The sequence below is a fragment of the Gavia stellata genome, chromosome 13 (assembly GCF_030936135.1).
Source record: "Gavia stellata isolate bGavSte3 chromosome 13, bGavSte3.hap2, whole genome shotgun sequence".
Classification (NCBI taxonomy): Eukaryota; Metazoa; Chordata; class Aves; order Gaviiformes; family Gaviidae; genus Gavia; species Gavia stellata.
The window spans coordinates 22,120,508-22,135,398 of record NC_082606.1 but is presented as its reverse complement, the minus strand read 5'-3'; the positions used below and the strand labels follow the sequence as shown (position 1 = coordinate 22,135,398).

Below are 14,891 nucleotides of genomic sequence, written 5' to 3'. Positions count from 1 at the left end.
GTTCTTTGGAAGAATCATTTGGGCTATCAATATCTTGGGTAGCTTAATCATCAAATTCATCAGTTTTAGTAGGTTTAAACATATAAATTCCTTTTAGAATGCATTTGCACTTTTTTTTTTAATTTTACTGTTTAGTTGATTGCTTTTTCAAGTATTTCAGTTTGTAAATAACTCCACAGTATTTGGATTTGCACAAAAGCAAGGACGAAAAGGCCTAGAAGGATGTTTTTTTCAAAATTGTCTTTAATGGCTATACTTTCTTTTCTTTATCTAGGTACAACGATGGTGGTGCCTATGCTGTTCAGGTGGATTCTAAAAGGGCTTATTCTGTCTTTTCTGCTCAAAAGTACTCTGTCCCTAAACCCAGATGATCCAAATGTTTGTAGTCACTGGGAAAGGTAATATATAACATGCCTTTTTTTTTTTTTTTACTAGCTGTTTCAGATTTTTACATTTAAAAGGCAAAATAAGAGCCATCATTTGCTAAATATCACCCTGCCTCACAAAAGAACATGGATTTGCATGACAGAAATAGCACTTCTGAGTGCCTTTGAGGATTTCGATCATCCCAAAGGATTGGTTCTAAAGCTAGGGCTATAGACCACGTACCCCTGTGTTACCTGTCTGCTTAGCTGTACTTTGGAAAACTCCTCCATAGTTTCAGCTAGAGGACTGCACAGGCATATTTTCATTTATCACGGAGAGACCTAGAGAAATGGTGGCCTTGTTCTGTCTTGCTTTTTTCTGGTTGTTGTCAAGCAAGAGTATTAGAGATTTTGACTAAGTTTTAAGCCCTTCCTGCTGCAACATGCAGGCTTATTCTGTATGGCCTGCACTTTGTGGCTGTATCTGCCAAATTCATGTCAGCATCAAAGAGTATCTGCATGAAAGCACTGAGAATTAAAGGCCCTGGTAATTCTGTTCTCTCTATTGTTACAGTGTCCTTGTCCTGAAAGTGGATCTGTGCAAGACAGTTCTTATGAGTACGTAGAAACCCACTAGCTTTGATAGGGTTCACATTCATGCAGGGTCTGTTTCCAGAGGCTAAAGTTCTTGTACTTTTAACTGTGGTTTAGTTCTACACGAATATGAATTACTGCACACTTTAAGAAAATAAACCTCTTAACAAGAGCAGAAATGGAATCATAATTTAATGGCATTATGTTTTGATTTTAGAGGCCTTAATTAGGGAACTGTTTGTAGGTAATGCAGCTGCAAAGCAAAGCAAAGACTGTACAGGAATAGGATTTTGCAGTCTGTGTTGTGAGGTGGAGTGCATTCAGAGCACAGGAATAAAATATTGATTTTGTCTGAAGAAAGTCAGCAACCTAGAGACCCAATCAAGGAGAAACAAAAATTAAATAGCAAAATTGATTGGTCGTACTGACCAAGATGACTTTGTTACTTAGATGTTAATAAATCAAAGGGAAAAGATTGTTAGGGCAATTGCTGGATAACTAACGGGATCATAAAATAATAATCAAGATTTGTGAGTGTTACTGTTTACATTAATAATAAGCAGTGTAAATATTTTACATTTTAGCATGAGTAGAGGTAAAAACATTATTGTCAAACCCAGCAAATTGTGATAGAGGGCAAAAGCAACATCTGTAGAATCTTGGCTTGTCTAGAAGGGGCATAACAAGCAGGACAGTAATAGTCCAATCTTCGATTTCAAGCCAATCAGACCCTCCAAGCAAATATTTTGGTATTCCCTTACGGGTGCAATCTCACAGGGCTTAATCGCATCAGCAGTCCCATTGATGAGAAGGATATCACTTGCATGATTAAGACAATCGATATAATGAATGACTTGGAGGATCTAATTCCTGGGTCTTGACCCTGCCTAGAATGATTTCAGTATCATTCTCCAAAGGTATTGTAGATCTGATAAAGTAGAGCTTGTTTCCAGACCAGAACATGAGATTATGAGTCTCTTAAGCAGCGCACACGCTTACTGTAGGGCAGCACAACGTTCTAAAATGACTGACACTAGCAAGTCAATGAGATTTGTGTTCCTCTATCATGTGAGAGGCCCAGACACTTTTGATATAATCATAGTAATTAAGATAGTAGCTGTTGCATGAATAAGTAGTGTTTTGGGAAGGAGAATGCTGAATTCTTACATTGTTGGAGGTCTGTGATTTCTGATCAATTTGCCCAGTTTTTGTTTATATCCTTTCATTTGTACAAAGGAAGGTAATCCCAGTCTAACCGTATGTCAAAGTGTTCCAAATCTAGATACCAGTTAACTCATGTTACAATTTTCAGGTAGTTCTGAGGTTTTTTTCTGCTACAAATTAAAAGGATTAAATTGGTGCAGCAGAAAAATAAACACTCTTCAACCTTTTACAAATTATCCTATTTGACTGGTGCACCCAATATTTGAAGTAAAGATGCTGCTTCATCACAAAGTGAAGTGTGAGCATCCCATCATGCTGGCAAAATGCAGCAGTGCTAAGTTAGTATGAGCTCTTATTAGCATTGTGGAATACAAGCAAAAATTAACAGTCCTAGGCAGGAAGGCAACTGAGACATTTTAAAAACATGGTACTTCCCCCTCTTTTAAAATTTGCACTATCAAGTTAGCCAAATGCCCTTTTCATCTTCTAAACTACCGTGAATTTTAGTAACATTTGTTTCTTTTCCAGAAGGGAATGGTTTATTATTTAGACTGAAATCTCTATGCCTATTTCAGTTATGGAGCCCAAGTTAGAAGCACTTCCAAAATTTTCAGGAAGAGCTGTGGTTGAAGGAAGCCCCTTTCTGGTTTTCAATAATGCCCAAAGATTCTAAGATTATTGATTTAATTACTTTTCATACTGCAGTGAGATGAGTAGCATGTACTGAAGCTTTTCATGTTGCAACAAACACCCTTTCACTTTCTTTCTTTGTCTACTCCTAGCTACGCTGTGACCGTGCAGGAATCTTATGCTCATCCTTTTGATCAGATCTATTACACAAGATGTACTGATATACTGAACTGGTTCAAATGCACTAGGCATAGGTAAGAGCTCATCCCCAGACATTTTAGTTTTATTTTGCCTTTTATCTCCTCACATAACTTCTTTTATTTATCCAAATTTTTGTGGTAGTCTAATATAGATATATACGAAAAGATGTATTTTAGTACAATAGCCAGGGTGTTTGGCATTCTAGGGCACTGATTGATGTAGAGAGATTTTAGCATGAAATTTGAGTGAGATCAATGGTAGTCAGTCTCTTACAGGGCCATTCAGGAGCATGTATCCTTGCCATTCACCCCGCCATGTGATTGGAAGTTTTTATTACATGACCAGACATGATCAACTATCCTTTCAAAGTGATCAGTGCATGTCCAGGTTTATGGTAGGAAGTCTCTGCTGCTCCTAAATCTTGAAGAATCAGGCACTTGAGGGTTAGCGATAGTTATAAATGGATCCATATTTGAAATGCTGCACCCAAATCTGTATTGAAAACCAGGTAAAATGAGGATGAGTCCATTTCTAGCACTGAATGAAAGCTGATACTAAACAGTTCATTTTTCCCAGGCTGCAAGATATTGCTGTTATATTCATTCTGATTCCAAGTAGAAAAATGTCCTAATAAACATCCATGAATACTTGCAATCTTTCAAGTGGGTTTTAGCAAGCTACTTGGTACCTTAACTTTCACGCATTCAGTAGCAAAGAGGTTGTTCAGCACCATCCCAATCTGACTGTGGGGTTTTGCTTTTTAGCTTCTGTGTTGCAATGTGTGGCATTGAACAGAGACGCAGAGCTTTCTCGACTATTGTATAGCTTGGAATGCAGCAGAGTAAATTTGATCAGTTTATCTAATGTGAGGGACAATAGATTTTGTTCAATATAGGTTATTTCAAATAAACTAACATGAACAAAGCTGTTTTGAAATGTTCGCTGTTAAATATTCTCTGTTAAATATTCCTTTTCTAATGTGGTATCATTCCTAATGCTATGAATAAGTCTAGAAAAGCTACAGAATGCTTAACACCTTTTCATTTCTGTGCACTATGGATTCTGGTGAGGAAACCATGCTTTAAATACTGAACTGGGACTATAATGTCATTTTGCAAGGCATTAATGCCTTGGAAGGTTTAGCAAGTAGGAAGAAATCACTGGGGGTTAACTTCATATTTTGTTTATCGAGAGCAGTTTCCACTGTGGTAATTTCTTGTGTAGCACGCTGACACAGTGGTCTCCGTAGAAGATTCTGTTCATTCCATTGATGATAGCTGACCTTGCTGATATGCAGAAATGAATTGTTTATTCTTGAAGAAACTTCTTGCCCCTCCTTTAGGACTGGGGAAATGTTTTAATATAGCAGTCCTAGGTAGGGCTACGGTGACTGACTGTCATGGGTACTGCGTTTATAATACAAGTTGTATTTCAAGTTTCAAAACAAGTATTGATTTTTTTTTATTGCGGCTTTTAATATCAAAAGCTTTCATGCATTTTAAAATAATTATTGAATGCTATCCTTACTATAATTTAACACAAATATAATTCCAACAGTAGGCATTGATTTTCAATATTGTCAAATGGCTTTCTGTCTTGCAATTTAGAATAAGTTATAAAACAGCATATCGAAGAGGACTAAGAACTATGTATCGGCGAAGATCTCAGTGCTGCCCTGGATATTACGAAAGTGGAGACTACTGTATACGTATGTACAGAGCTTTGATTCAGATGTGAGAATTAAAAGTAATTTTTGGAGGAGCTGTAGACAAATGAAAGATGTATTGCAGTAGTAATATTAAGGGATGATTTTTCAGAGCTGCTCAGAACCTTCAGGTCCCACTGATTTCAGTCAGAATTGAAGATACAGAACATTTCAGGTCATTTCAGGTATATGCCTTTCAAGTACCTAAGTAAAATTTTGCTGAAGTCATGGGGGAGGGAGTTAATCAAGTTCCTGAGTACTTTTGTGAATCAGACCTTATTTTGGGGAGTAATTTATGCAAGTATGCACTAAGGTTAAAGAATGAGAGGAACTGAGAACACTCTTAAGAATGAACTATTACATAGTATAAGAAGCAGTGTAAAGTTTCTGCCTCTTAACATTGAAAGTTCTTACTTCAAGTAAGAACAGTTAAAATCTCATTGTGTTTCACATGGTTCCTGTCAATAATTTTGCTCTTTTTAAAGCTTTGCAAATGTCAGGAGAACTTTGTCCTAATTGCACTGTATAAGTAAATAAAAAGCTGTGGAGTGTATTAGGTCAGTCTGTGGGGGACAAAAAGTGAAACGGATCTTTCAGCAACACAGAGCTTTGTTAATTAAAAATGTCCTGTATATTAATGTAACGTGTTTTCAGTACTGCAGCTTTCTAAGTATTCTGAGACAGAATGCATTTGCTACACTTTGCTCAAAAGGAGAATGGAGCTGCAGATCTCTTGTCTACATCTTGTTAGAATGGGATTATGACACAAGAAAAACACAAGGAGGTTTCGATTAGCATCAGAATCCAAATTTTATTGGCAGGTTTAGAATGCCATAGAATAATTTTAATGTGAAAATGATACAATTATCCAGTTAACTTTAAATATCTTGACAGAGTGCTTTAAAGCTATTTTTATCTAGTTCTGTTGGTGTTTTTATCTGAGTACCTATATTGTACTTATATATAAGCACCTCAAAAACATGAATGGACCCTAATCTGATTTTAAATTACCTTTATGCCAAACAGTTACTTGAAAGGGGCTTTGGACTGTGAAAAAATACCAGCCCTTTGAGATAAGGCATTAGAATTAGCCTTATTTTACAGAAAGAGTAATAATTTGGTCTTTCAAAGTGTGCAGTGCTGTTACTCAAGTCCTGAAAAACATTTAATGTAACCTAATATTGTTGCTAAAATCCTTCCTATATTAAGTATGTACTTACCTTTAAATTTCTCAAGTGTCAATGTCATGTCAGCAGTTCTTCCACATACTTTTATTACCAACTTGAAATTTGTGGCTCAAAATCCTGTCTGGCACAGAACATATTTATTTTCATTTTTCTCTCTGCAATCTATTGAATTTTTTATTTTTTAATTGCCATACTGGTTGCAACAACAGAAGATCTCTGCAGACTTTCTGATTCTTTGGGGATATTAACATTTATTTTAAAGTGCTTTTTTGTTGGTATTAATACTCAAGAGTTCTGTTGCTGCCAGGCAAATTTTCTCTATATAGTATGGAGAAAGAACAGCATACACCATACACCAGTGCTTTGCAAATGCACAACAGACAGCAGGTATCTGGTCAGACCAGGAGTTTCATGTTTGACATAGTGCAGATAACACTTACATTCTCTCTGTTGTTTACATGTGCAAGAGTCAGGTTCTTATATTTCATTATCTGCACGGTCATAAATGCAAAGTGCACGCCTCAGGGACATTTTCTATCTACCCTCCTCCCTGGGAGATCTGAGCAGCAAGTGCAGCTGAGAGAGAAATGATGTAAAGGAAGAAGTTCTCCATCATGATTGATTCTAGATACTTGGTCTTATTATTTTGGTACCACAAGTAGTCACATACATAACAAAAAATCCCAAACCAAAACAAAAACCTCATCGAAACTCTCTGACCTGCAACCAACAGTTTGAAACCACAACAATATTTAGCTAATGTGATCATTTCCATGTCATCCCGTTTGTTTCTAACACATCAAGCCCTGGTCCCATCAATTTTGTTTTGTTTTGTTTTTCCACAATAAGCTCCTGTGCCAACAACCAAATTCTCCCATTCATCATTCTTTGCAGTCAGCAGTGAATTCCATTTTCATCCCTGGTGGCACCTCCCTGCTTTTGCCTCTTTCCTTCCCTTCCCTTTCCCATTTCTTTCCTTTCTTTAAACTGGTATTTTCTGCTGTTTCCTAACAAGGTAGTCTAGTACTCCTGTCCCACATTCCTCTAGACATGTTCAGTGCCTGCTCCTTTAATGGCAGCTGCTACAAGAGAGAGATCAGGAGACACCATCAAAATCATTCCGCTTGCTATGCTGTCGTAGGGCAGCATGGTTCGGAGATGAGCGTGCTTCTGCTGAGCCCCACTGACATGAAGGGAAGGAAGCTCCAGCCCTGCAGAGAAGGTTCTCCCCACTCAGCCAGCCCTTTAAAATCTATTCCATTAGCAATCATGGAAGCCACTACAACATGGGGAGGAGAGAATACATCCCGCAGTGAGTCTGATGATCAAAAGAAAGTTTGATTAAAAAACAGTGTGTAGATTAAAGGCTAATTGGTTCTTCTTTTATTAATAGCAGTCTTTATTTCTTGCAAAAGTTAAATAGCTTTGTAATTAATAGTGACATGGTTAGACTAGAGAAGACTGAGTTTAAATCTCTATTAATGACTGTTGCTTGGATTTTAAAGCAGGAGCAAAGGCTTCCCACTACTGTTTTGATCTTTTCCCTTCTCATTTACTATTTTTTAAAGGAATGTCAGATATATGTTTTTATCTTTGTCCTCCTGTTGGGACTTACTAAATGGATTAGGTCTAATAAAATCTATCCTCAGTTCTAAATGATCAGGTTGACCCAAAGCCTCTTGCTCTGCCAGTCTTTCTCTGGTGTCATCTTTGCCCTTTTGAGACCTTCATGTGCTACTGCCCCATAAAATGTGGAATTCAGACACAAGGTCAAATAATTTAAATTGCTGACTGGTAAGTTATACATCTGGCCAGCCCATTAGTACCTAGGTTAAACAGTTTTGGGGTATGAAATTGTCTTCTTTGTGCCTATAAGGGGCTTGGAATATTTTTGGGTTGTAATGGTATTCAAAAAATACCACCTGAAAAATGCTGCAAATGTGCATCTGCATTTTTTTTTCCATTGATGTCTTAGAAATGGTTGCTAACATTCTGGTAGTTTTGCAAAACGATTCCCCTTCTCTGAACGTTCTTATACATGACATAGCTTTTCACTGAGCTGTCCCTGAAAACAAACAGCATAGTCTGGGTAGTAAATCACAGCAACTATGATTTGCTATACTTTGTATGCTAAGGTAAGCTTTTGGCAGAGCAAATGCATAAACTGCAGAAAATACTTTTTTAAACAACCACAGGGTTCAACTGCCCTTCAAGGTTTTTGTAAGGATGTTTTAAAATTATATTGCCTAGATTAGTATCTGTGGTAGATAAAGCATCTCTGAATACTTTGCTGCTCAAAAAAAAAAGAAAAAGAAAAGGAATATTATATGTCTCTTTCCTGATTTTTACCCTTTGAGTAGATGGTAGTTGAATACTTCCCTTTAAGAACATGTCAGGTGGAAAGATCCCCTCTGTACTAAATGGATACCTTTTTGTCTGAGAGACCAATGCTTTGTTCAGTCTGTCCATTTTAATCTTATTCTTGCACTACAGATTTATATAAAAGAGACATTTCTTCTAGGTAACAAAGGGTCAGAGACCCAAGAGTCAGAGAAAAGGAAGATGGGACTACAGGCGGCATCTACTTATATCTGACTTTTTGGCAGAAAAAACAACCATGAAACGCAAAGTTGGGAACTCACCTTTTCTTCATAGATTGAGATATTTTAGCTTTTAACAGTTCTATTATTCACTCTCATACCTTACACTCTTTTTCTAATGTATAAATCTATGCAATGTGACAGGATGTAATAATGACAGGATTAGTGATTTAACAATCTTATTTGCTGCCATTTATCCATCATTCAAACCTGCCAAAACTGAGTAGAGTTATAGATTGACCGTTTCATGGTTCTTTCCTTTCTTGGCCAAGATATTATTGATCTCAGATTGTTTCTCAACATTCAGCTTTCCACATTACAATTGCCACAACCATCATCAGGGCTCCTTGACTTTGACAAATTTTTTTATAGAGAAATTCTTGGTCTTACTGGTTGAATCTTAATTTATCACCTAGAGTGGTAGTTCGCTCAGGCCAGAGGTTAGGGACATTATTATATTTGCATGTAGTTATTTACACATCTTTTCAGCTAGCCTATGTCTGACAGCTTCAATGAATTTCAAAAACAAATGAGGAATGTTCTTTTAATAGCTGACTGGGTGAAATTATGCAAATTTTGGACCTGATTCTTTTCAGAATTTTAAGTAACATTTCATAAATTCTGGAATTCCAATAGACACGCCAACTTCATAGTACGACGTATGCTTTTATATTGTAGCAATATGACCATTCATACCTCCGGACTGCACTCAAATTTACAAGGCTGCATGTCTAGTGTAGTTTTTGTAATCTTTGAAAAGGCTGCCTTATTGGAGCCATATGGCTAGATTGTTAAACATCTGTACCATAGGAGGAACAATTCCAAAGCTTCCTGCCATCTGGAGGAATTACAATACTTGCCATTCAATGCGTATGTTACAACAACACACCGACACCACAGTAGAGTGTACTTATGATGAAAAGAAAAATAATAGCTTATGTGATCAATGCAAAAGTTGTACACTCTTAGAAAATATTGAATCAGCAGCTTAAACTTCCTGAATATTCATAATGTTTGCTCATATGTCAGATTTGTTGATTATTTTCACTTTATAAGGTAGTAGCTCATTAACATTTTAGAAGAAATGTTGTGTCCCCCCTACTTCTCACCTCAATTTTAAATTCCACGTGGTGACCATTCCTGTAACTTGAAAATATATTGTTTGAAAACTGCTGGACTTAGGAAATACATTTTTCTTATCTTTATAGACACACATTAAAGCTGGTGCTAGTGCTTTCTGTAAGAGCCTTACTGTTACATTATTCAAGTATGGCATTCTGTACATCAATAATGCAACATAAATTAAGGGAAATGATATAGCAGTACATAGATACTTTGTATCAGGGAACATTTTTTTCTCTTTCCAATTTGGGATGTACGAGTGTGAGAAAATGGTGTGGAAGGCCATTCTGCATATAGGATTATTAATTATAGAGTTGAAATGACAGTGGGAGACACTTTGAAATTTGTCCTTTTATATGCATTTGAGATGACTCCATATGTCTCTTTCCAGTGAAGAATATGGGGAAAATAATTTGGGTCCTGTGCTCCCATCTGAGGGGAAACTTGCACAGGAATTAAGAAATTCTGCTTCTAATAGTAGCAGTGGTAGTCATAGTCGTAGTAGCAGCAACATGCTTACCACTGTGTGGTGACTGGGAGGAATCCCTGATCTCTATTGAATGAGCAGGTGGGTGGATAGGAAAGCAACAGAAGGAGCATGCAACAGAACTGGTTGTCTGCATTCAACTTCTGCTGCCACACTGCAGAGTGTAACCTAGGAGCCATATACCAATGTCTAATACGTCATTTTACAGAACACAGTGGAGCAGGCCACAGCTCTGCAAAGAGTAGAGGCCTTTGCTTATTTATTCTGAGCATCTTGGGAGGCAAGTGTATGTGGATAGGAAGAGGGAGACCAGCCTTATAAGTAGGTCAGTTCATTTTGTGGCATAGACAAAGACACTGGGTTACTATTTAGCCTAAAGATAATGGAGAGACCTCTTTGATGGGAAGGTGAAAAAATCAATTCTCATCTCCCATCCATCATTTTATATTTGCAGTCAGCTTCTGGGTGCTGATGGATTTGCAAAGATGCTGGTGGGGAGTAGTAATGAAATAAGGGAAGGACTTTGGGAAGAAATGCAGTAGAAGGAGAAACAAAATGTTCATACAAAGGAAAGAGAATAGCATAAAGGCGGAAAGGAGGGTATGCTGAAGCTATATAATGTCTCAAGGGGCTTAATAAATATCAGAGGAAAAGTTATGCAGGTATTATATTTAGAAAAAAATTTAGACTGTTGCTGGTGTAGCAGTAAAAAAGCTTTCCTGGCTGCTTTAGGCAGTATCAGTTGAATCAGTATAAAAGAATACTGGGAATGTAGACACAGAAGGAGGCACTGGATCCAGAACTACTCATAGTATTCATGCTAATGGCATGGACGCCTGGAAGCTTCAGCAGGATCAGAAAAAAGGCACAATAATCATAGAAGTGAGTTCATTGTTGAATTCAAAGAAAGAGCTATGCAAAGTTTAGTCCATTAATTTGCCCACTTTGAGCAAAGACAGGTTGGTCCCCAGCTGCTGTAAATCAGCACAGATCCACTGTGTTTGAATTGACATCTTCAGTTACTTCATCCTCACTTCCACATCTTCTTTAATGTTTCGATTCCTTTTCAAAATCCCCTTCCTCCTTCTCCTGCTTTAATACACTTGAGTGTTGTTAATGCTAGTTTGCACTGATCTAGAATGGCGTGGAGGGCACTGGTGCTAATCCACAATAGCTTTATGGCTCAATCCTTCCTGTGTTGCTGGTATCCATTCACTTGCATAGACTTATAAAAACAAGATCCTGTCCGTCCCATATATGGGTGACTTGTTTTTCAGAATGTATACATACAGGACATTTGCCATTTGTTGAATTATGACGGCACAGAACTCCAGAAGATTTTTCCCTCCAAAACAGTTTGAAGTTCATTAGCAGCCCAGACGCATGGTGAACTGGGTTAACTTATTAAAATCAACAGGGTCAGAAAGAAGATGGATGTGTGAAATGAAACACGTTTAAAATTGAAGACGACTCCTTTACATCCTTCTTCCATTTAATAGATTTATTTCCCTTGTGCTCTGAAGAAGTTTTAAAGCCTAGTAGAAAAGGAGGGAGAGATAGAGAGAGAGGAAAAGAAGTTACCTAAATCTAGATGGCCTTTAAAAAGAGCTTCTGATGTTCATAGAAAATCTGAGATAGCACCTTTGTCCACTTATTTTCTATTGTAGTTTCCTCTGGCCGTGACCTTCCCCTGACCAGTTCCAGAGCCTTTGTCACACATTAATTGTAGACATCTGGGAAGCCATCAGTCAGATGTGGGGGATTGTTGTAAGGCAGATTCCTTGTTGACTGAAAAAAAGAGTTACTGCAACCTATGTCAGGTGTAAGCACCAGCTGACACTCTTCCTCCTTTCTAGGCATCTTATAAGATTGAAACTGTAAATAAAAGTGAATCAATGTCACTACAAGAATGCCTGAAGTGCATACAATAGAATAATAGCATAGCACAGTGTTGTGGGTTAAGCCTAGTACCTGCTTGTTCACTGACCCATGCAGCAGCTTTCGCTAACTTCCCCCGGTGGGACAGGGGAAGAGGAAAGGAAGAGTAAAAGAAAGAAAACTCAAGATAAAAAAAATATTTAATAAACAAAAGAGAAGTGGAAGAAGAGAGAAACAAAACACATGATGCAAAGGCAATCACTCACCACCTCCCATGGGTAGATTGATAGCAGGCAGTTGCTGAGCAAAAGATGGCTCATCTCCCGAAAGCCCCTGATCTCCCTATTTATTGCTGAGCATGACGTTATAATGCATGGAATATCTCTCCGTTTAGTTTGGGTCATCTGCCTGGTTGTGTCCCCTCCCAACTGCTTGCACACCCCCTATCTATTCACCGTGGGGGGGAGGACAGCAGCGTGAGAAACAGAGAAGGCCTTGATGCTGTGCAAACGCTGTACAGCAATAGCTAAAATGTTAGCATTATCAACGTTGCTTTGGTCACAAATCTAAACCACAGCACTGTTCAAGCTGCTATGAAGAAAATTAACTCCATCCCAGCCAGACCCAGAACATACAGCCATACTGTGGTTTGTAAAACATACTCATCAGTATGATCCTCATGAAATCTTATGGGGTTTTTTTTGTCTTTCCACTTCTTAGTTTCAGTAGTGACAGGGGACTACTTTGAAAGCTGCTGTGAACCACTCTTTTCAAATATTTTTCACTCATTTCAAAACCTTGGAAAGGACGAACCAGTGTTAGCAGTTGTCTGGGCTGGCTGAGGGTTTGTGGACCTTGCTCCTGCCACCCTCGGTCTCTCAGCCATTTATAGCAACAGCCGTGGATGCCCTAAATATGTAAACCTGTGCAGGCAAGAGGAGGTATTTGACTACCTGGGTGCTGCAGTTCAGCTATTCCCCATCTCCTCTATCACAGGAATGGGACTGGCTGGAAGCACTTGGCAGATTGAATTTGGCCCAAGAGCTGCATGTCAGGCTTAAGTATATTGCTTTCAGCATCTTCCTGTGCATAATGTGTATTTCTTTTATGTGAACTTTTGGAACGTGTGTCTGTAATTTTTACGTCCTTTTAGCAGTCCCTCTTAAAAATACCAATGACATTCACACTAGGAATACCACATGAGCCTGCCCTATGAACTACCACACCAAACTAGTGTTGTTTATTGATGTTGGTTTCTCAGATGCTGGGTAATACCTGGGAGTGGGTTTACTGGATGGAAATTTAAAGAGGTTGTACTTCCCTTTGTTCCCAATTAACTTTGTCTTGTGTGGCATGTATTCCATGTCTTATGGTAGGATAAAGATATGTTATTCCATGGATTTCTAATTGCTTTTACAACTGCATCCATTTCTGATTAATACATGATAGCCTATAAAAATAGGCCAGCTACTCTGTAGCTTAATGCAAACAGAGAGTCCTCTGTTATGAAACAAATATTCAAAATTTGTAGAAAGTGATCACATATGGTAAAATAAACAAATACTTACAACTCTGAGGTGTAAATAATTTAGACCAAAGTGTAAAAAATATTAAGATGCCAAATTGTGCAGAAGATCACTGTGGGACTTTAGAAAAGAAGTAACTTCTTCCTATTGAAACCATACTTTTGCATCAGGCGCCTGGTTTTCAAAGGTGTTAAATGCTACAGTTTCCATCAACTTGGCTGAGCACTGTGGATATACACCATTGCTAATCAGTGTTAACACCTCAACAATAATAAATGTCAGCTGTTGCTGTTGAAGTAGCTACTGATCTGCAGACTGAGTTGTGCTTTCATGTGCACGTACTAATTCTTTCTGTAGCTTTATATAGCAAAGCACCTTCCTGAGACATTTGTGTGAGTTACTTTAGTGAAGTGGGTGACAGTGGAGCAAAACAGCATGAGTTCTTCATGGGGCAAAAAAAAAGAGGTGGTGGTTGGGCAAAATGGCTAGTAGGAGTGAACTAAAGGTACCCAAAGTGCACATAGATGGCAATTTTAGGTTTGCAATAGTGTCAGCTAGCAAATCAGTGTTCATTTTTGGTTCCCTGATTGTTCTTAGTGAAAGAATAAGGTGATGTCAGCTGATACCTTGAAAAGCATCTGTTAACACTTTATACTCTAGTACAGTGTAAGGGTATTAATCCAATATCAAAAAGGCTAATCAGAGACAGAGCTTTTCTAACCAGCCATAGATACTTCCTCTAGAACCAGATATTCTTTGACTGTTTACACAGACATTCTCTTTTTCTTTCTGTTACAGGATTATAGCATTCCACTTCATATTTGTGTATTGTTGTGCATGCTTTTCACTTCAATAAAGGTTTTTTAAGGCTCCCCAGGGAAATTTTTCATGAAACTTCAGTCCATTGCAGATTAGATCACAAAACATTTTTGAATAATTTGTCTTAAGATCAGTATTTCTAACGTAGGTTTTCACTTTGGCAAACCTCACTTTCTCTGATGCGGTAAGTCAAAAGATATTCTCACAGAATCTCAGAATCACTAAGGTTGGAAAAGACCTGTAAGATCATCAAGTCCAACCATCACCCCAACCCCACCATGCCCACTAAACCATGTCCCACAATGCCTCGTCCACACGTTCCTTAAACACCGCCAGTGATTGTGACCACCACCTCCCCGGGCAGCCTCTTCCAATGCTTCATCACTGTCTCCGTAAAGGCATTTTTCCTAATATTCAGCCTGAACCTCCCCTGGCGCAACTTGAGGCTATTTCCTCTTGTCCTGAATCTCAATCTGTTTAATCCCAAAGCTTTCCCTCTTTTTATGAAGACTTTTCCTTCCTGAATACTATGATTTACTTTTATTACTGTAATGCCCAGAAATCCATGTGCAAAACCACTAAAAGATTGTCTTGCTTGAAAAAGCTTACAACT

General features: G+C 38.0%; 1 protein-coding gene across 2 annotated transcripts in view; it reads left to right on the top strand.

The window, feature by feature from the left end:
* Positions 1 to 4,586: 4,586 nt before the first annotated feature.
* Positions 4,587 to 14,891, top strand: part of MEGF11 (multiple EGF like domains 11) — a 207,028-nt gene continuing 196,723 nt past the window's right edge. For both annotated transcript variants that reach the window (XM_059823858.1, XM_059823857.1), the window contains exon 1: positions 4,587 to 4,662. In XM_059823858.1, coding sequence (XP_059679841.1) covers positions 4,602 to 4,662 — 61 coding nt within the window. In that variant the 5' untranslated portion in view covers positions 4,587 to 4,601. The remainder of the gene's footprint in view (positions 4,663 to 14,891) is intronic.